Below are 23,989 nucleotides of genomic sequence, written 5' to 3' on the forward strand. Positions count from 1 at the left end.
TGATATTATTCCTGGCATTTGTTGTGGTTGTATATGAACTAAGAAAAACCTACCAACTTAAAGGTCTTGAACGGTACTTTTACAGTAAGCGTTTAATAAAGTTTCTCTCAGAGACAAAGCGGCGATTTGCACCTGTTGTCTTAAGAATGCATTGGTTGTATCATGTAAAATGCTTAAATGTAATCTAAATAGCAGTTGTTATAGATTTCTTGTAATTATTTGACTCTTGATCAGCATCAGTGCCTTTATTTTCATAGTGACTAATACTATTGTACTATGTAAACACCCCTACCTGTCAGTAGATGGCAGATAGTCACGTATCACTAATGTACTAATCGTAACCTCACAGGTTTGATCTCATACTCATTAAAAAATAAAGGGTTTCAGTCACAAGCTTAAGTTTCATACGATTTGATCCAAATGCAATAAATGCAAACGGCACTGAAGCACGGACATGGAGGAGATAAAAAACGAAGATGCAAGTGCAGCGTAAATACAAAGGAGCAAGAGATTAGATTAAACAGAAAGGCATATAAAACCATTGGCTTTATCCGATAGACGTGTTACCATCAGCTCGTGCTGACTGCGCAGCACGGATTTCAGACCAAATTGAAACATGATAGTAGATAGTAATATACAGTTGTTGTTTATTAATAATGTGCATTATCTCCTCCCTTTCTCCATTCCAATAGCTCTGGACAAGCTCAGCACCCAGCACTTGTACCACCCCACCCAGGTGGAGATCGTTCAGTCCAACGTGGTGTTTGACATCAGCAGCTTGATGCTGTACGGCACCCAGGCCGTTCCAGTCCGGCTTAAGATTCTCCTAGATCGCCTCTTCTCCGTGCTCAAACAGGAAGAGGTTCTGCACATCCTTCACGGCTTGGGCTGGACCCTCAGAGACTACGTCAGGGGCTACATACTCCAGGTCAGTGACCAACATGTGAAGTACAACACGAGTGAATGTCTTACTAAAAGGCCACTCGCTGCTAACACACTTTGCTACAGTTTTTTTTTTTTTTTTTTTTTTTTTCGTGTTCCTACAATTTTCTGATATTTTTTGAGGGACTACATATACAGTACATCTATAATCACTACCATCACTTTTCTCTCGAAGACTGTCTCAAATTTTTCACAACACAGTTATTTTTAGACACCTCAATCATAAGCATTACAGTGTCAATTTAGGCCACTTCAGCTTCCCTGGTCATCTACTTCCTAGACATTTCCCTGCTGTTACTTCTACTTCACTATGCCCCCTTTTTCTTGTCCTCCCAACACTTTTCAGGAAAAGAGAAAGGAATTCTGAAGAATAATGGCTCAAAATGTTCCACCTACTAAACTACCAAAGCCCCTGTAGCATGTTTCCTCTCATTCTTTTCTTCCCTTGCCGATCCCGCCCATATAATTGCAGGCAAAGTCAGACACATTTCTCAATCAGAGGTTTTTGGTGTCACAACCCAAACCACTGTATTCCTCAACAAATTACTCTGGAGCAAGTGAACACGTGCATGTGGTGAACTACGTGTTCATGTTTTTATATCCATGTACTTCAACAAGTTGTCCCTGTGACTAAAACACACTTGTCACAGTTTTATAGGAAAACACACATCAAGCACAGAACAATGTACCCTGTGAAATGACCATATCTAAAATACATATAACATCAAAAAACATTATATTATATTATTTGGTAAAAACAAAGGCAAGGGGATAACTGTCTGCTCAAAGTGTTTAAAGTATAGCAGTTTTGGGTGCTCTTGGAAAAACAGGGGGAAGAAATTTGTCAATTTTAATGATTTGGCCATTACAATAAAGGCTTTTTAGTGTCTCCGTCCTTATTTTGAATTAGAATTTTCAATTTTAGGGTGCCTGGTTTCCCCATTTTTTGACTTTTTTTATATTTGTTTTTTAACAAATTACATTGAAATGAAAAATCCTGACCTGATCCAGATTAAAACTCAGTAGGTTTATTGAGGAACCAACCCGACATAACTTTCATAAAGATCAGTCAATTACTAATCGAGATAAGGATTTTAGAAATGTTGTCAATCATGACATGTAGGGATTTTTCAAACTGATTCAGAATCTGTATATTGATCTGGATCCAATCCAGAATTTTATGGGATCTTCAATATAAAATAATATAATATAATATAATATAACAATTTAGGTGGGACTTGATTAAAAAAACTAATTAATTAGAGACTTTGTAAGTAATTTCTCTCGATTAATCTAAATTAATATCATAATTTTTGAGACGAGAAGCAACATATTTCCAATTTAAAATGATTTTGGTATATGACTGAATCATTGAAAACAAATAACTATAAACAACCAAATTGTGTTTATTATGTAATATAAAATAATATATCAGACTAGTATTAGTCTTCCTTACCTTTCCAAAATTATTTTATTTAATGTAACGGGGGTATTTTTTTTTTTTAGGCTTTTTTTTGTTAACATTGAGAAAGTACACCTTTTCAATAGATATTTATAAATTTATAGTTCTATTTTTAAATCAAAAATTAAATGAATGACTTAAAAAAAACATGTATATCACAACCACTAAATAATTTAATAGAATTCAGTCGACTAAAATAGACTTCATAACCTAATTTTGTATGCAGACTAGATGAAATGTTAACCAAAGCCTGGTGTTGAGTAACCATTTCAGTCCCGTGGTTCCCATGGTTGTAGCCTGTGTGTTTTTATCAGCTGGTTCTAATAGTCAGCTGGTGGGAGCACGGTTGCTCAACTGCACAGCCTCATGTCACGCTACTGGCTAAATCCTCTAGATCTCCTCAGAAGGACTTCAAAGAGGCTGCGGCCATTGAGAGGCAGCCAGTCACTTAAGGACAGTAAGTAGTCATTGTACAGCCCTATTAGCCTGTAAGTAGCTATGAAATTCAATCATCTTTCCCGAGCCTCCGGGCAACGCTTTATGTCAGGGGTGCGTTCCCCACTGCTGCACCGCTCCATAGAATGACGTGAACAGCGGTGCTGATGATAGATAATAAGTTGTCTTTTTGATTCCGATGTCAGAGGACATTATTCAATGATAAATTAGGATAATCCCTGCACTCAGGCTATGAAACGCTCGCTTGCCCTGAAACAAAACCAAAACAAAGGAGTTCAGGCAACGTGTCTCACAGCAGCACATCACAAAGAAGCTGAATAGAGAATATTTACACAGATAGTTAGATGGATAGATGACAAAATATGATCCTGTGTGTAGTTTATGACTTACTATGTTTTTTTTAAATATCTCTGCTGGAGAAATATGACAAACACACCACACACAACCTTGTGTCACTTTTTTCAACCATTCAACAAAGCAGGATATTTGTGTGATTATTTCACTCAGTAAACGCACTCTCACTAGGGCTGGGCGATATATGGACTAAAACTCATATCTCAATATTTTTTCTCAAAACGGCGATGTACAATATAAATCTCAATATTTTTTACTTAATAAAGTCGTACCAGAAAGACATCTCTAGCTTACATTTGTTGATGAAAAATGCCACACAGGCACATTTATTAACAGACAGTTGCACAATATGTGCCACTTTTGCCGTTTTCTCATATAAGGGACAGCACGTGTGAGTGAGTTCTGTTGTGTGGTTTGTTTAGGGGGAGGTCTGGGTTAGAACACACTCAGACACCATCTAACTGTGCTTTTCATGCTGTTCTGAGAAGTAAGATATAAATAAATAAGATATAAATATAAAAGAAAAATATAGGCAATATTGTAATTTTCTATATCACAAAAATAGTAAATTTGATATATCTTGAATCTCGATATATTGGCCAGGCCTAACTTACACATATATTAGCTGTGCTGTGATGTTTAGGTATATCCAGGATCAGACATAAATATTAGGTAAACATGATCAGCTTAAACCTCTAAAATGTGAATTAGGATGTAATTAAAGTAATGTGATAACTAAAAGAAAAAATATATAGAAAAGTAGGTTTTGTTGTTAATCAGTGCCCAAAAATTAAAATGTATTACAATTAATTACATTTAGGGCTTAGCAGTTTATCATTAGTGTGTCTGTGTGTGTGCTTGTGTGTATAGTTTTGTCATCTTGTGTTTTATCCTCGATACAGTTGAATTTTTTTTTGTTCTTTCAAGCTATTTTTCTACGACTTCCAGGACAATGAGTGAACACATTTATTGCAGGAATGTCTTGCCCTTCACTTTGGCAGGACTTTTCCTTTGTACCTTCTTTAGGCCCTTCATCCTCTCTCCCCCTTCTCTCATGGCTGTTTCTGGACAGATCCACGGCCAATGCGCACCAGATGCCCCCTCACCCCATCCCATCACCCGTCACTGCTCACTCCTCTGTTCGATACCGACAGATGGAATTGCTATCAGTGCTGGCTTTGTTTCGCTCCCTCACTCACGCTGTCCATTTTGTCTTTCACTTTCTTATCTTACCAAGTGAAAACTAGAGTAAATAGAGATAGAGAATAGAGAAAGTTAGTGAAATTCGAACAAGAGTGAGGCAACATATGAGCCGAAGCCCAGGGTTTTCCTGAGCGACATTCTCAGTAATGTTCTGTCCTTGTAGAACATTGGGTTGCCTCCGCTTTTATGAGATGTGGTTTTCCTGACTCTACACAGCTTCCAGGAGACGCAGATGGAACCACTAACAACCCCCACCACCGCCATGGAACCACACGCACATATACTGTACAGACACAAACAGCCCTAACCATAATTGCACACACACTTGGAGGAATGCTTATTCAAACTATCAGGCGTATACGCAGCCACAAAATCACCCTCATCAACCCCGAAGGCTCTCCAACACGGGGCTTTGTTTCAGTGGCAGATGGCCGTGCATGAGGATGCATTTAAAGTTAATACAGTAAAACATTCCATTCAATTTTTTTTTTTTTCTTCTTGTTATTTGTCTACTTATGCGGTAAATATATAGTTTCCACAAAATGTAGGCACTACGTAGAAGGGCTGAGTTTAATGACAGTTCAGGGGCTGCAGGGGGTCTGTGCTGTCATTTTCTTTTTTTTCAAACTGTAACTGTAATTTTGTACATATGTACCTACACATGTGGAATATAGGGTGTAATTGCATGGATTAGGGTACAACCTTGTTTGCTTAAGACAGGAAACAATTTTCAGTTGCAGGTGAGTCCTGAGGCCTTAGTTAAGGAACCACCAGATTTTTTAATAGCGGTCTGGAAAGGTATTTATTGAGTTAGAGTCACATTTCTAAATATCTCTCCCATTGCACTCCCTCTCTGGATATTCTGTCTCTCACTCTGTCAACTCTGAAGGTCACCATATCTCTTGATCCTTGCCTGGGAAACTTCCATTTTAGGTAGTCAGGTTCTGTGCAACAACATTTTTTTGGACACAATCCGCATGCTCCGATCTCCATACGGCACGCTTGTAACCCCTGTTTTCGTCCTGTCCTCCCCTCTCCACCCTCACCTCCCCTTTCTCTCAGAACCTGTTTTCTGTTATCACTCCTTAATGCCTCACCCTGGGAGATGGACAGAGGAGAAAGCACTCTCCTAAGGTGGAAATTCTTATGTTCATATGGTTATGATTTGGTGGAGAGGTCAGACTCCATTTTTTGCTGGAAGGCTTATGGTTGGCTCTGTGCTGGCCGTGCTGGTCTCTAAACACTTCAAAGACGGCTGTTGTACTGAATCAAGATGATTCTTACGCAGACACGCACATGCTCGAGCAGCTTGTGTGCTCTCTTGCTCATGTTAGTGCCATCTTCTTATTTATCTCAATTGCTTTGTAAGCCCCAGATAATGGGATGAGAATTCAGCTAACAGGATTAGTCAAGGAAAGCATTATCCGCTGCATGACAACAAATTTACAATTAAATAAATAACATAATTTAGGGTAAAACAAATGGAAACAAACCGCAGATTACAAATGGAGATAGTAAAAAAAAAAAGAGAGAGGGGGGGTGGAGGGGGGGGGAGTTTTACAGACATCCACTTACCAGCAATTTTTCTCACAGCTTGCTGAGCTCCATACACAAGTCCTGCCTAAGCCAAACCTTAAGTCCTTAGCAAGTCTCAAACCCAAGCCTCAAATGAAATCTAGCTGCAGACTCAAGGTTATTGGCAGGTTATGTTGAATGCATGACTTTGGAAACTAATTCTCTGTATATTAGATGTGGAAGGTAGTTTGAAATGTACCCAGACTTCAGCTAAACAGACTTCTCACGCTGCAGGACTGTCCCAAAACACATATGTTGGGGTTCAAATTTTAACAAAAGACATTTTATCTTAACATTGATCCAAAATGTAATTTTATTGACTTTTCTCTAAGATGTGAAATAGGTTTAGTAAAATGTAAATAAATAAAGAACCCTGGTAGTGTTTTTACCATATTAAAGTTGACAGTGTTTTGAGACTCAACACATTAAATTCATCCTAGTTGCAAATTAATGTACATTTATTGTATTCAGATAAAAATTACCTCAAATTTGGCAAGCAACCTTCTCAAAAAAAACATTTGCTTTCTGTTCTTTGCTCTTTGACCTTTTGTAGTCAACCTGATTTTCTTGGACACAAACATGATCACTGTTGCCTCTGCTGTCACAATGCACTCAGTAATCTGCAACATGATTCCCATGAATGGAAAATAACATTTGAACTGCACAGAAAAGCCATATAAGTACAGTGTGGTCGATCAATGCCAAAGATCCAATACACGCGGCACGTCTTTCTCAGGAGACTTTTCTGTAATTACACCACATTTGGATGCCCCCGAAAATGCATCAATTACATGCCTGGTGGCCCCATGTACACTTTAAAGCTATATTTAAACGTGACCTCGTATATGGGAAAAGTCATGAATGTTCTATATTGAAACGGCAGGTATGTCTCTAATGAAATCTGATTGGAGAGTTAGGACTGATGTGTGGGCCGAAGTGAAAATTTTATGTTTAGCATCCACAGTCCTGGACGTCCTTAGGGATGCCAGAGGAGTGGTTTATCAAACCACCACACGCACACGCGCACACACACACACACACACACAGGCAAAAAGGAAAAGTACGAGTGCCACTTTCTTCCTCTTTACCCACTCAAATCTTAAACCTCAATGATAAGACAGACTTCAAAGTCTTGTGGCCAATCCTGCAGGTTTATCTGAGATGCTGGTTTGAGTCCCTCGCTGCATTTCTTCCCATGGCCCCCACCAACACATACGCGTGCGCGCGCAGACGCACTTTTAGGCTGACTCAGTTAAAGTAGTTCTCTGGGAAAGGCAGTATTTCTCTTCCTCCCGTCCAAACCTCCCATTGTGCTTTTCTTATTTCCAGTGGCAGATCTTAATTACAATAAAAAAAGAATATTCCTGCTGAAATTATTGTGCTACCCCTCTCTGTTTATCCCCTCTGCTCATTCTTCCTTCTTGCCTCCCCCTGTGATATGTTTATCTACACTGATCACTGTAATGGGATCTCTGGTTGTCTCAATGCACATTTGCGTTTCTCTTTTTACCCACAATCCATGCCTCAGGAAACTTCCCCTGCTGCCCTGGTGAGGCTGGAGCTCCCCAGGAGAGGCTTTCATTGTCATCGCTAACACTCTTAATTGAAACTGGGGATCTGCAAGCCTATTATTGAGAGTTTTTATTTTTTTTATTTTCCTTTGCCAAGTTCTGTCCTCTTTCCTTCCCAAAGAAGCCACTGTTTTAATTACCTCCTCAAACAGAATTCCTCTCTTTCTGTCAGCATCCCTCTTTCAATATATCCTTTTCATAAGTCATAATATCCTGTCTCGCCTGCACTGGAAGGAGGAAATAGCTTCCGAATTTTGAAGTAGCTCTTTAGGGGGCCGGGGGTGGATTGTTGGGAAATTGAAATTTACTTCAAGGTCAGCGACACTAATGACGATGTGGGAAGTTGTTGATCTCAGGCTGGTTTTCCAGCACCCAGCATATCGATCTGCACATGAGATTCTAGTCCTGCATTGATTGTCACTCTGAATTGTGTAGCGCTGTTGCTGCTGCTGTGGAAATTACTTGTGTAGTATAAGCAGCGACTTGGGACTTGAGACGCTCTTTTGGGTCAGTGATTTTAATCTAGAGATAGAGTAACAAGATGTAGCACATATACCTAATAAACAACACTATCATTTTTATTTCACCACCGCTTGCATGCAAGACAGTAGGCAGAGGTGAACGTAACGGATTACAAGTGCTCACGTTACTGTAATTGAGTTGCATTTATGGGTACCTGTACGGTGCTTTTCTGAATCAGTCATTTTACTTGTACTTAGGTACATTTTTAAAGGAGCATTTTCTGTTTTTAAATGATCAACAGACATTGTGAAAGTACAAAAAAAGTGAAATAACCAGACAACAATTCAATGCATCAGATTAAACGTAATGTACGGCGCCAAAACAGTTCTGAATGCTGGTTATTTTCTCAGTTTTAGAATTCAGAAATGTAGCAATACTTTTTTTTTTTTTTACTTTGAATTGAATTTTTTGGTGTTGTTTTATTTTAAAAATAATTGTACATTTTGACAAACCTTTTATTTTATACAGATGCCTTTGTGGAAAATACATTTAATTCCATTTGTGTAAGATTTTGTCTGTTCGTTTTTAAGTTTATACATGAGATGTTCCGTATTTAAGGTCATCTTAGCAAGATTTATTATTAAAAAATAAACACGCGGAGTGAAAGTAACTGGTAACTTTTACTTTGAGTGCTATTTATTTGAGCTACTTTTTACTTGTCCTTGAATATTTTTTGTACGACTTACTTCTACTTGAGTACAATTTCAATCAAGGAACAGCACTTTTACTTGAGTAGGATATATCAGTACTCTTTACACCTCTGACAGTAGGTTATGAAGAGATGACCAGCACTGTTTGTGAATGTGTGTCACTTCCCGCACAAATGGAAACATTTAGACATTGATGCGTGTCCTGAGGTGAGAGCTGTTGAAGCTCTCACTCATAAAGTAGCAGGGAGGCAGCCTGTGGAGGAAATGAGCTAGGCTGGCTGAGGAGTGTGACACACACTGAGGACCTCACACACACACACAAACACACACATGCACGTACACTGGTGACCCATACACTGGTGACAAAGTGATCCTGGTGTGTGTGTGTGTGTGTGTCACTGTCTCATTTATTTACAGTTTCACACTTCCTGTTGTGTGTGCGTAACAGCGTTAGCATTTAATGTGAAACTGCAACTTATGAATCAAAACAGGCAAACTGTTGGCAAATACTTGCTGTAACCACTTGGTATGGCATCATTTTACCAAGTTTCTGCACAAACATGGAGACACCAAAGATGACCAAAAGAGATATTGCTACTGGGAGAAAAAAAGTGTTAGAAACAACCAAAGATTACAAGGACTCACGTTACTGTTATTGATTGTAAAAAAAAATTTTTTTTATTGTTTTAAAATGATCAGCCAACATTGTGAAACTACAAAAAATTAAATGACCAGACATCAAATGCATCACGAAAAACAGACACAAACAACATATATATATATATATATATATATATATATATATATATATAGTTCATAAATTTATCTATATTTAGAGCCTGAGAATTTTTTTATTTTGAATTGAATTCATTGGTGTTATTTTATTTAAAAAAAAATTATTTTAGATTTTGACATACCTTTTATTTTATACAGATGCCTTTGTGGAAAATAAATTAAGTTCCTATTGTGCAAGATTTGATCTCTTTCTTTTTAAGTTTACACATGAGATGTTTACTGTATGTAAGGGAACCATGGCAAGATTTATTACCAAAAATAAACGTGGGGGGTGAAAGTAACTAGTAACTTTTACTTTGAGTACAATTTAACTGAGCTACTTTTTACTTGTACTTCAGTGTTTTATGCATGACTTACTTGTACTTGTACTTGAGTACAAATATAATCAAAGAGAAGTACTTCTACTTGAGTATAGAATCTGAAAAGAACAGTTTGGGCCTGTACTTTATCAGTTGTTTTTAAAAACATTGTCCAGGAAGACAGAACACTGCACATGTGTGTTCTGTTGTTCATTCTCTCAAAGTATAATGTTGTCTGTCTACACAAAGATGGGAAAGATTTACTTATACTTACATACAGCAAAACCTTTTTCTATTTTGATGCCTCGAAAATAAACTAATGCAAAGTGAATGGTTGAAACAATAAGTTATCAGTGTTTTTTTTTTTTTCATATTAACTGTTTCCATGTTATTGTTGACGGGAGATTTTACACCGTTTTAAAAACAGGTGACACCTTAATTAGCCTACAATTACCCAAGACCAACTACATCCAGATTTTTTCCAAAACAATCTTTTTTTTCTAAAAGACTTCCACCCTTTGTCATGTTTTCACATTAAAAAAAAAAATAAATACTGGAGAATGGTTTCAATGCCTGTAGCATGTGGCAGAAAAGTGTCAGTGCATGACACAGCATTTTGCATGCACTACAGGTTGACTATAAGGGAATTATTAGCTATTACTGGTAACACTGGTTAATTTCTACAGCTAGAATTCACAATCCTTTTGAATTTTAAGTGGTGATTGGTTTTCTTATTCACTGCAGCATTAAAGATATTGTAGTTTTTAAATATATTTTTATTTGGGAATAATGCCAATAAACAATCAGTGCATTAAGTGGGAAGCAAATGGAATCAATTTCTCCAGCTTTACGCAGATGAATACAGAAAACGAGGCGTGAAGCAGCCGCTCTCTGTGTTTGGAGTGGCTAATTAGGAGCCCATTACAAAGCATCTCAGCATGGTGCTACCCTGATTGTTTATTAGAATTTCACTAAGGTGAGAAAGAAAGGAAAAGAGGGGCACTAATAGTAGTAATAAATGAATAATAAATGGATAGCAAACAGAGGAAAAGACACACACTGAGTCTTGGTGAGTGCCAATCCCAGGGCTGCCTCCAGAACAGCTCTTGTAAAAGTGTGGGGGGGGGGAGAAACTCTTCCAGCACTGGGCATATGTTTGGCTCCTTCATCTTAAAGGTTGTCTTAATAAATTAGACCACCAAGTGTGCTGTGCTGTCACTGGCACGTTGCTCTCTGCCTCCGGGAAGACAGGATACGATACGATATTGGGTCACCATAAATTACGTTTTACCTTTTTAATGTTATAACAGCATAGCACTCGCCACTTAAACTGCCAGTGGCATTTTGAGCTCAAGGCATGGATTTGGTTGTAAAAGATGCAGATTTTAGTTTATGTCATCCCCATTCTCAGTTTAAAGCATCTGCTTTGGAAAGCAAAGGGCAATAATGAGAAGAGACAGCATGGCCCTCTGAAGAGGAAGAATCAATAGACTGATACAGATGACTGACCTCAGTGAGCACAGACACATGCATGCAAGACGTCCACAAAAACACAGAGTGGCCACGTTTACATGGGAGCTTTCATTCAGAATAAAAGTTAAATTCTCTTTAAACTGACCTTATAAACACTTAATTCCGAATGCAAATTTAATTCTGAATTAATCCAAAATCCGAATTAGGTGGCTGGTTTAATTCTGATTTGAATTCCGCTTTAAGTTAATTCCAGTCGTTCTGCACATGCTCGGCCAGTCACGATGACGCGCAGTGATGACATAATTCAAGACGGCCGCCCAAACTAGAGACGAGATTATTTATTTAATATGAGCCTCAGAAGACATTGATATAATGAAAAGAGTGGATGGACGGAGGCATAAATATGACAACATTCAACACAGACACATGGACATATTACACACACACGGACATGGGCAAACGGAACTGGCTTCACCGGACAGGTGATACCAAAACCCGGAGACGGAGTAAATGCACAGGCTGTTATGTCACTAAGTTGAGTTTTACTGGGCTTTATTTACCAGTGATTAGTTCCTATCTCCTTCTCCTGCTCAGCTGACCAAAGTGAAACAGTGTGTTCTCATCGAGCTGCTGCTTCAAAACTACAATCAAAATAAAAGTGAAAACAGTTCTCATGTTGTCTATGATGTAGACGATAATAAAAGTTTTGTTGAGTGTTTTTCCCGATAAACGTGATACGTCACATTTGCCCCTCGTCCAATGAGAACCCTTCCCAACCACCAGACTTAAAGCAGAATTGAATAAAGCCAAATAAACCTGTTTTCCATGTAAACTTCAATTCAGAATTAGTATTTCCATGTAAACACAAAGCAGGACTCTTTAATTACAAATAATTTAATTCGGAATAACTAATTCCGAATTAAAAACATAATGTAACTGTGGCCAGTATCTGGGCCTGGTTAGTAGTTGGATGGGAGACCACTGAAAATTCCAGGTGCCACAGTGGGGGACAGTCGCTCCAGTGGTATCTGTCATTGTGTCCTTAGGCAAGGCACTTCACCCACATTGCCTAGTATGAATGTAGTGTGTGAGTGAGTGTTGGTGATGGTCGGAGGGGCCGATGGCGCACTATGGCAGCCTCGCTTCCGTCAGTCTGCCCCACACAGGCAGCTGTGGCTACAATAGTAGCTTACCACCACTAAGTGTGGAGCGAAAGAATAATCCCTTGTTTCTGTAAAGTGTCTTGGGTGTCCAAAAAAGTGCTATATGAAATTGTTGTAATATTATTATTATAAGTAAGAAGGTGTGTGTTGTTTGAACACAAGCTCTGAGTTTAAGTGTGTGCATGCAAAAAGCTTGTACTGCTTCATCTTCACGATCTAAGGCTCAGTGCCAGCTGGTGCCTTGGTGCCAGGCACTTCCTTATCAACCCCCGATACGTGCACACACACACGCACAGAGAGCAGTTTAAACAACCTTGTTGCAGTATGTGAATTAGTGTGCACACACTGACACACACTTGTACATGATGATGTGCCCTCAACATAAACAAAGATAAGAGAGCAAGGCCCCAAGTGGTTCAAAGCTATTACTGGGAGACCACAGTCGCGTGGCTGTGTTTGTGCTTATTGCTGTCCACCAAGCAGCAGTAGCTTTATAATGTGAGCCATTTGGCAGTGTTCAGCTCTAACCTCTGCTAACATGACAAAGACATACTCCTTCAACATAAGGTGTTAGACTCTCCCCTTGTTTCATGTCAAGATCTTTGCCACCGCGCAGACCGTGATCCAACTATAATCACAGCAAGTCCCTGAACAACATGCCAAAGGGCTCTGACAAGATGACAATGACTTTGTCAGCACCTTTGCTTCACATTAGAGCATGAATCACACCTCTGTCAGACACCGAGGCATACGAAGGTACGGGGTGTTCTGTCTAAATCCTGATCCTTGACAAATAGCCTGCTGAGGTGACAGAGAACAAAGCCTTATTGTACTTTACCAAACACTGACGAACCTAATTACTGTGGCAGAATTCGAGGGATCAGTGCAAGATCAAAATGTCTTATTCCTGCGAGGTGCAAACCCTGAGTCCCACAGGAAAGGCACATCTCTAGATTTTACTGATCTCCTAAATTCCTAAGTTTGAACAGAGAACCAGTTCCTGACATTTTCAAAGAGATTGTTAAAGTTGGTGGAGTTCGTGGAAAGCGCTCACACCGTGTTTTAAAAGGAGACAAATTCTCCTTTAGCATTCAGTAGATAGAGATACAGTGTGGCTACAGTTTGCTGCATGGTGAGACTGAGCTAATCATGTTTGTGCCACACGGGTATTCATCCTACACACACTTTTTTTTTGAACAGAACAAAAACTTCAAAGACTTTAAGTAGTCCATTTTCTGCTCCTTCCTCTGGCTGGGTGACAGAAGTTTTTCAGTGGAATAAATTCCTCAGCATTATGAGCACATCACTTGCTTCAGCTTTTTCAAATGAACACTGAGAAGATTTCGTTTTTTTTTTTTGTTTTTTTTTTTTTCTTTTCTTATCAGAGCATCAGCCCAGCCACCTTCTCCCTTTATGGGCATGTTTTGCTAATCTTGCTACTGGCCTGATCGTTTTTAAGTCAAAACAGGTGCTGCACTGAAAACACAATCTTGTACTAGTGAAAGCAACTCAGCTTATACTCCTCAAAGGCTCTGTTTTCTTAACAGATGCCTTTCTGGGCCATGAGGCCTACACCTTGTTTCATCTGAGTTAGAGACTTAGAAAAGGAAACACTGAAGCTATTTTGATAAAAGTGACAGTTTAAAATTGACTTGGAAAGGGTCACAAAGGTGTGTTCTCTCCAAAGCACCAGAACGCAATAAGTAATTCAAGTACTGAGTTTAGACTAAAGGCAAGTTCAGGATGTGTCACAACTCATGCTATCAGATATATTTCTGTTAGCAGGTGAATAGATAGTGTCTATACATCAGGAAAGAAGTGCTGTGAAGTAAAAGCAGCTTGGTACAAGACACATGATAAGTCCCTTCGGTCACCTCTGGCTCTTTCTTTCCTCCTTTTTTTTTTGTTAAGGATTGAGGGGCAGATTCATTAATATCTGAAATAAAGGGTGGTAAACCAGTTGCTTCCCTAAATCTTTTGGTGATGCAGTTTCCAGCAATGATTAGTGCATGTGCAGAAGTGGTGCAGACCACCCTATTTAAATGAGCGTTTTGTACGTGTTATGTTGAACATGGAGCGTGAAGGAGAACTGAGTGCACGGAAGCGTAAAAATACATTTGAAGCAGCAGAATTGGAGGTGTTAGTAGAGGGCGCTAATAAAAAAAAAAAAAATGATAAATTACAGCAAAGACAGAGTGACGGGGGTGCATGCGCGCGGCTGATGCACGTGAATGTGTGTGAGAGGTGTGTGTGTGCCTATGGTTAGAGTCTGACAGGCGATCGGGACAGGTAGCGAGCTTATGTTTGTAGTGCAGCCAGATAATAAAGTGCAACTCTACAACACTAAAACGGCCTGTTCTTCCTACGCGGTACCATCTTTAAACAAGCGCGAGGTGAATTGTGAATTAATTCATCCCAAATATATTAACTCAAGGTTTGAAAATGCCATCCCTCGGTCATCTTTCCTTTCCCCTGACCCGTCTCCTCACAAATACCACTGCTGTCATCACTGCGCAAAAAGCTTTGAGGGTTACCACATGGATGTCGGCCGTGCTAAATTTATACAGAAAAACAGAGTCAGCAATGAAGTCCTGGTTTGATGAATAGCATTGCGTCCCCTGCATTCATTTATTTGCATGTCCTCCTCCCATTTTTTTGCTCGCCTTGTGAGCTCCGCCTACTATACACACTCAGAGGGAAACACGCTAAATGGATTGAGGGCGCATTGCGACGTGCAGCAGCAGCGCAATCCTGATTCCCTAGGGTTTGTACGGCTTATTAGCGTGTGGAGTGACGTTTGCACACGTTTTAATACCCCTAAACCTTTAGTGAATCAGCCCCTGAGAGATTAAAGTGAGTCTGTGTCTTAACTCTGAAGAACTGCCATCATTTACAAACCAGCAGTGCCAAGGGCCTCTCTCTCCTGCTTGTTTCCTATGTCTCTCTATGAGCTGAATGCAGAGTCTCCCCTGGTGCTCTTTGGCCTTTCTCTCCATCCACATACCACGCAGACACACACATCACACCCATGATTTACTCTCATAAACCCTGGCCTGGGTGCCTTTATGTATGTATGAATGTGAGCAAATATGCGTGCATGCATGTGATCTGTGTGCATGGCAGCAGCCACATCAAATACACTGAAGAAGAGCTCCTCTGAGACATTACCCCATCCTCCCATAGTGATTCCAACACAGAAAAAAGACAACATTTCAAAACCTGGAAAAAAGACAGATAAAAGTAAAGGCAGACTACATCTGGCACAATGTCTGTACTTAAGGTTTCCAAGTATGTGTCTGGGGAGGAGATCTGGTGGGACGGAGCCCGGGTCGGCTTGGAAGCAGTAGAATCGGATGTCACTCTGGAAATTTATATAGTGTGGTTCAGGGAGCAACGGCTATAAATTGACAAGTGATGCTTGTGAGCGGCGTTACCCGTCTGTTTCCTTTTCTCTTATCTTCTATCTTTTCGTGCTCATCTTTTCTTCACTCGGTGTAGCTACTACTTTTTACATCTGTGCACGCCTCAAGCATTTTTTTTGTTAACGCATGAGAGCTGCAAAAATAAAGCCAAAGACAACAACGGGATAAATACAGTAGCTGTGTGCATTCACATGAGAGACGATGCCTTGTACCAGGACATGGAAGAGATTAATATGAAGTGTAAATCACAACAAACACTATCGTCTCTTTTTAATTAAATGTTTTTTTCTCATTTTTTTTTTAATACAAATTTTTTTTTTCAATGTTTCTTTTTTTCTTTAAATATTTTTGGGTCACGTGGGTGCATTAGTAACTAATAGGCCTACTAACCAAAAACGTGTGTGTGTGTGCGTGTCTGTAGTTTCTAGCCTCATGTCACTCTGCTGTATAAATGTCTCTAATGGCAGCGCTTGTCGTTAATAATGCAGGATCTTTATTGCACTGTTCCTTCTCCACATCATTTTTAGAGTGACAGCAACATTAGCCACTTTTCCCCAATGTCACAGAGGTCACCTCGACACACACTGAATAACATGAGGGGGACTGGACCAGGGGCTGGGATCATGATGCAAACAGGATACATTGGGAATACATCTTTAGCTTCATAACTACTTGGGTTAGGGTTCTAACAGAGGATTTCCACACTTAAAAAATGCTAAAAAAAAAACAGTCTCTTTGCAAATACAATTACAAAAAAATTATTTAAAACCTAAAATCTATAGTTAGTAATATTAAAACCTTGAATTTGTTTTTGTTTTTTGACACTGCCAAACGGTACACATTAATACAAATACAGCAACAAGACTGTGTACCACATGGAGCCTTGCTCTTAATGCAAAAACTTTTTTTAATTACAGATGAGCACTGCAAATTACTGCACCAATTTAAATAGTGCAAGGAATTGCAGTTTGGGGAGGAAAAAAATGATTATCCTTAATTCCAGTACAAAAAAAGTGTATTTATTTACAACAGTATATATATATATATATTTTTTTTTTTTTTAATTTTGAAGTATTTTTTTGCATTAAAAGACAACACAGCCAAATCTGTCTAAATTTATAATCAATCATTTTCTTTAAAAGGAAATGTAGGAAAATATCTTCTTCTTAAAAAAAATAGAAAGAAAAATCAAGGATGCGTGCATTTTGCCGAGGAAAGCCATGTGTTGGTTTAAAACACAGCTCAAAGACCTAAAGACAGCAGTAAATTAAAAAAAAATGCATGTCACTACACAAAAGAATACAAATTAGGCTTTCTTCTAACAGCACACAATATGCCATTAAACTAGATTACAACATACATGTGGAGAACATGTGTCGTAGAAAGTTGAAGGAGAAAGAACATGCAGCCAGCACACAATGCAACAAACTGACAAAAAATGAATTATAGACAGAGCTGAGATTTTTTGATATCTGAAAATCCTTGATTTTTTTAATTTAAAAACCCAAATCATGAATCAAATCGCTATGTCTTCATGGGTACGTGAATCGTCTCACTCTGTCCTGGAAAGGTTCAGCTATGACATCTGGCAGATTGTGTTTTTCTCCCACCAGCACCGCCGCACACCAATTGAGAACAGACAGATGCTGAGACTATTGTGGCAGGTCTTTTTTGCTATGGGAAACATGCTGTCACATCTGGGCGCTTCAGACAGAAAGAGCCATGAAGGAAGGGATAATGGGTAACAATAACGGGTGCAAGGATCACCAGGTGCCAAGACATGAACTCTTTCACAGCTGCTCGGAGGCACGAAGGCATGAAATGTCACAAGCTTGAACATCAATGTGGGTGCCACGCTGCTGATGCCCCTTCAGGGTGACAGCGTGATAAGAAGGTTGGATTACACTGTAGCACCAGGGCAGCACGGTGTGCGTTACTTACCACCCCTGCCTCATCTCTTCTGCTCTCTCCTCCTTCTCATTAACCTCCAGTCTGATTGCCCCCAGGACTCCCTCGTGCTAATTAGAGGGGGAAATATGTCTACGGTGCATGCACTCTTGTACACACACACACACACACACTTGGCAGAAAGGCTGCTAAAAGTATAAGTGTGAGCTTGAAAGGCTGCGCTGCTATTGTGTTTCATCTAGCTTTCTAAAAGTGTTGACAAGTGAGGGTAACCCCAGCAGGTGTCAGTTAGCAGCACTGTTGATTCCTTTTACACAACCTTTATCTCACTTTTGTGTCAAAAAGTGAGACGTAATTGGGGATCAGTTAGATACTGTATGTAGCCGATCATGTTCCTCCTCTCAGTCAGTTATTCCTTCAATTTATACAGTTCATTGGCATCAATTTAAAACAGCTTCAACAAGAATGAATAATTACAAGACAATATTGGGGTTACAGTGCAATCAATGGAAATTATGTTGGCTAGACTGCAAAACCTTTGCCTCTGTGGGTAGCTTGTATGTTAACTGCAAACAGCCACACAATAGCTGGGTTTCCATTACAGATTTTTGCAAAATATAAGCGACATTTCTAAATGTCGAAAAAGTAAAATTGTGCTTTGAACGCGTTTTCATTGAAGGTTGCCTTGGGCAGGCTTCTTGTAACTCCCGTAAAATGTCATCCTGCGAGACTTCGCTGCAGGAAGACAAACGCACAGAACCTCCTTATAACACTTGTGGAGCTAATGATTTTTAAGTATAATGCTCAGAAATGTCTCTGTCTCCTCTTCTGTTTACACGTACCGCGCCATGTTTTCTCGGAGAGAAATGGTCATGTGACAAGGTACGTCACGTTCTGTGACGTGTATTTGCGGAAAAAGTGTTTCCATGGCGCTTTTGCGACATTTCAATATCGAAATGTCTGAAATTCCTCCTCATGAAAGCGTAAGAATTTTGCATCGATATTGAAGTGTTTTTTCAAAATTCAGGCGTTTTTATTACCAGTTTTTATTGCGCTATTTAGATTTTGCACATTTCCAAGGGTAATTGAAACACAGCTAATGACTGCTTGTAGCCCCTTGCCAGATTAAAGCCCATTGACAGAGAAGTAGTTCAGCCACTTCTAACAGCTCCATTGGAGAGCCTTTTGTGTCCTCTGGAGCTATTTGTCAAGACACATATTCTTCTTTTGTTTTACATGCTGTTGGGAACAAGAGCCAGCAGACACAAACATGTTGGGGGGAGTTGTACAGCAAATAGCCATTTGTACCTAGACTGGACTGAGGGACAACCAGGGACCAGTGAAAAAAGGCGGCAGATAGATAAATGGGTGTGTAGAGGGGTAGAGAGAAAAAAGTGCGAGTATTTAAGAGCACTTGAGTGCCAGCGTAGATGTAGTCACTTCTCCCAGAGGACAAAAGCAGGCCCCTCTGCACCATGGCATGATTTTTCACTTTAGCAAGCAGCACTCAGCCCTGCTCCGTCAGTCGCCCTCTTCCTTCTCCTCCTCTTTCAGTCAATGTGTGCTTCATTGGTTCCATCATTCCCTCTCATTCACTCTTCAGTACGAAGGGCAGAAGTGTGCTTGTGAGTTCAGCTGCACACACACACACACACACCCACGAATACAAGGGCGTGCGCGCACACACAATTTGACCCATTTGCCCCCCTGCTAGGACTAGTAAATAATTCCATTGTGAGGGCCATTAGCAAGTATCTCAAGGGTTAAGAGGAGAAATGCTCAGGCAGTCAGATGGGCGATTAGACAATAAGAAGATGAAATGACTACTATTGTGGTGTTGCTTATGTTTCACAGAACTCACATTAGACCAGTGGCTAACTCATAATCCTAATGTCTTTTTATTTGTCTCCATTTTAAAATCAATTGGCCTTAGACAGTAGAAAATGAAAAATTATACCAACACAGACAAGCAGGGAAAGTTATGGTCACATGTGGCAGTAGGTCCTACGGCCCGTTCTAGTGATCTGCCGTCACTTTATACATAAGGATTTACAGCGGATGTGGGCCTAAATATTCATAGTGTCAACAGTTTATTTTTCATGATTGCATTGTGTCGGTATATAGCTGTACCTTATTTGGTTTTCTCTGAAGTAGTCGAATACGATTTGGTGTCGAAAGCAGCAAACGTCACATGGAGACAGAGTTGGTGTTATTGAGGCACAACGTTGTGTATCGTACACATATGTATCTGTAGCTCTGGAAGCTGTCAGTCCATTCCACATGAGCCTGGACATGAATAAACTGCTCCTCTGAGCCTTAAGTGCAGCCACCGTCCTTGTATTTTTCCACAGGCGTGTCAGAGGATTACTCAGTCCCTCTGACCCACACACATGCGCGCGCGCGCACACACACGCACACACATCAAAGAGCTGAGGGCCGAGTTTGGGTCACACTTACCTTCTCACTCAGCAGGTCGATGGCATACATTCCACAATTGCCTGCAGGGATTGCCTGAGGCAAATATTCCATAGTTGTGTTTGTGTGGGTGTATGTGTGTGTGTGTGTGTATACTGCATATCTATGATTTTTTTGTGTGCTGTCTTTTGTTTTTGTTTACATATGTTTATGGGGGAAATATGAACGTGTTTAAAAAGTGTGATGGTCAAAATACGATCAACACTTTTAGGGGTACCAGTGAAAGTTAACCCACAATCTTGAGCCGCAGTGATGTTACACAGACAACGCTTCATAAAGCAGCCTTACTTTAAGAAAAACTGCATTAAACAGGCTTAAAAGGGTTTATTATGTCTGAAGTTGTGAAAACTGCTGCAACACACCTGAGGTCAGGCTGATTATCAGACATGCTACATTTCTGATGATTTAGAGTCAGGTTTGTGTGATAAAGTTGAAAAGTTGGGGAGTGTGAGACCCCTGGTGTAGAGCTTGGACGTTAAAGTAGATCATCTGCCAATCTAAAAGTTTATTTTGTTAACTAATGTAGCAGAAATATCATAATAAATGTGATGTGATACCATCCAAGCTGCTTAGCCAATATTTATCTTTTCAGGGTGGTTATAGTGTGAAACAAGCAAACCCCCTAAATGCCTAAAGTATTTTTGATGGATTTAGACAGCAACATAATCATGAATACAGAGCAGTGATTCACAAGGTGCAAAATTAATCAATTAAGCATCTCAGCGTATTGACAGGAAGAAGAAAATATGATCTTTGTGAATTTTCTCTGATCAATATATAGAGTTAGTGTTAACACGGTTCCTAGTTGAACCCCCATCGGACCACCCACTCGCACCTTTTCTCCCATACTTTGGCACCCATCCCACCCACATACTGTCAGGCACTTTGACCGACACACAGGTCAGTGTAACCAGTACAATACAAATCAATGAGATAACAATTTACTACATCAGATAAGGTGAGTGCTCGAAGACCACTACCCCAAACCCCTAAAGCTTCGGAGTTGATCAATAGTCAGACAAAAATTGCTAACAGCCCGAGTGCGTCCTTCCTCATTCTGCACTAATCATTTCTTCAATGCTACCTGTTTCTCAAGCTTCTGGCTTTCTTTTGCTTTGACAGCGAAGTTTATTTCCCAGAGCTCCTTAGTAGTCTCAGAGGCCTGCATGCCCCATCTCACCTCCAGGCCACAGCCAGACACCCTGTTAGAGGCTATTAGCCCCACCCGAACAAGATGCAGACAGAACATGGACATTATCTAATCTATACTTATTGCATCTCAATTCCTCTTACTGGCTTGTAATTCATATGGAGAGACATATTAGCGCGACACATTCTGCTGGCACAGGTTACAAGGTGAGATGCTACACACACTAAATTGACTTAGCCCAAGCCCCATGGGACGTTTCGGGCACTGCTGCTAGCTGACGACTCAGGCCCTGTCTGCCTGTATTGAGTTTCAGTGATAGCTGTTTAGCTTGTAGAGCTACAAAGGGCAGGGGGAATGGAAGGGGCTTTGGCTCGATGCGTTTACTGACAGGAACCCTGCCGACCACACGACTTAAAAGATCAATAGCTTTGCACTCCACAGCAATGCCAGACCAGGGCAGACCCAAACATGGGAATATTACATTACACTTACACTAAAATCTGGATAAGCTTATGGTGATATCAAAGCAGCTCAAATGCAGTTAACAACAACAAAAACAATCAGAGAAGTAATACGTTTTGCAATGTTGTATGCAATTTTCTTTTACATCTATTCTATCAAAATACCAATAAATATTTGTCGAAATACGAATCTCTTGGTGTGAGGTTAGCGCTCCTTCCACAAGTAATTTATGGGGTTGGAGATCTTGGACCTGAGTCTCCAGGTGGCCTTGTGTTCCCTTTCTAAATAAACAGAGGAGGGAAGTGCTCAACTCATTGCCTGTCACTGGGACCAAGCCAACCATTGTATGGCCCGTCATCCTGCTGATATGGTTTTCTAAACTGGCAAAGGTTTCTCTGTGTGGTCATAGAGTTGACGTTTATTAAAGTAAGTTTCATGTTAAGTTTCAGGGAGTTGACAGTTCTCTCATCACATTGCACCCCAGAACACTGAAATTTTAGTAGTGCAATGAACCTCAGCCTTCGACAATAAAAAAAAAAAAAAAACCTAAGAAGCTGTAAAACACTGTACCCAGTGTACACCGCAATAATGACATTTTTTGATGACCTTTTATTTCACTGTTACAAGTTTCTTACACTGAATAACATGGTGACCACACTATGGATTAAAGTAAACAATTGAATAATCTGTAATGAAACAAATCCAAAGTCAAATCAAAGTCACCACAAGGAACAATAGAGAATGAACATTTGTGGGAAGCATTGGCAAAAGCAGAGTTTAGTAGACCATAAGGAACAATGAAAAACTGAAAAAGAGAAGTGAAGTGAAATGGATTGAGCGTGTTACGGACCAGATGTTCCTCTGGATGGATCAAACATCTGCTGGCCATGCAAGGTGTCAACAGTCTTAAATGACCCCTATCATCTAGCAGTGCTCACCATGCAATGATTTCTTTAATATTGTTCTCGCACAAACGCAAAGCTTGAAATTCTACAGAAAATTTAAAAATGCATGAGTTAACAATCAATAACAGGAAAAGGAATGTTAAAATTTCAGGCTTGCCATTTGATCTTTCTGCTTTACTTATGTCCGTTTTGTGTTTTGATGGTCCAAAGCTATTCCAGGCATATAGGTTACAGTGAAAAGAGGCAGCACCAATTGGTAATAGTGTTTATTTTTAGGTAATCACAATTTCAGATCTTGTGACACTCGACAGGTCCAGACCCTGAAATCATGCTGATAGAGAGCTGAGTACCACCTCCTGTTGTATCCACATGAGCACAAATACCCACATTTACTGTACATCAATGTACAAACATCCTGTGGGACACTGGTATTGTGAGCCCTTAGCCCTCAGGGATAAATAAGTTCTGACACTTTGGGTTATTGTAAAGTGAACTTAAACCACACAGGCACCATTCACATCTAGACAAATGAATTATCTTTCATGCCAGACAACATTTTTAACAAGGCTGTTTTACTGTTGGTAAGATAGGACCATTTAACCTGCTCAGTGAACATTTATTTATTTTTTCCATTTACTTTAATACACATGTAACAAATCTTAAAAGGCCCAACCTTACATTTATCTATTAGAGGAAATACTGTAGCTCTACAGTTAACTATTTTATCCATATCTTGGTGACAGTAACATTGGTTCCTGATGTTCTTTTTCCTTTTGGTTTACGGTACTTTTGTTTATTCATTCCAAAAGCATGTTTGCCAGGGTCATTGGTGTTTTTAACTTATTAATATTTCTGTGTTAATAAGTGGATGGATAATTATTTGTCTTTAAAAAAAGTTTTAGTGTTTAGCAATCCTTCCTCAAGATTCTTTGTCTCTTTCTTAGTAGAATCAGCAAAAACAAATTAAAATATTATTAAATAAAGAATATGAATATTATTAGTACATCACAACCCACGAAAGAGGATTTGAATGTATGCTTAGCTAAGCTGTATTTGAGTGCAATCAATGTGTCACATATGACGTATTGTATGACAAACTGAAAAACAGCATCCAAGACCACCTTAAAACAGATTGTGACAGTCTATAAACAGACATTAAGGACTATAAGCATATCATCATTGCATGATCATAGAAATACATC

At 39.6% G+C, this 23,989-nt stretch overlaps 1 protein-coding gene across 4 annotated transcripts in view; it reads left to right on the plus strand.

Moving 5' to 3' along the window:
• Positions 1–23,989, plus strand: part of bnc2 (basonuclin zinc finger protein 2) — a 173,427-nt gene that overhangs the window by 126,839 nt on the left and 22,599 nt on the right. For all 4 annotated transcript variants that reach the window (XM_028445013.1, XM_028445005.1, XM_028445027.1 and 1 more), the window contains one exon: positions 693–928. In XM_028445013.1, coding sequence (XP_028300814.1) covers positions 693–928 — 236 coding nt within the window. The remainder of the gene's footprint in view (positions 1–692; positions 929–23,989) is intronic.

The sequence above is a fragment of the Gouania willdenowi genome, chromosome 1 (assembly GCF_900634775.1).
Source record: "Gouania willdenowi chromosome 1, fGouWil2.1, whole genome shotgun sequence".
NCBI classification, from domain to species: Eukaryota; Metazoa; Chordata; class Actinopteri; order Blenniiformes; family Gobiesocidae; genus Gouania; species Gouania willdenowi.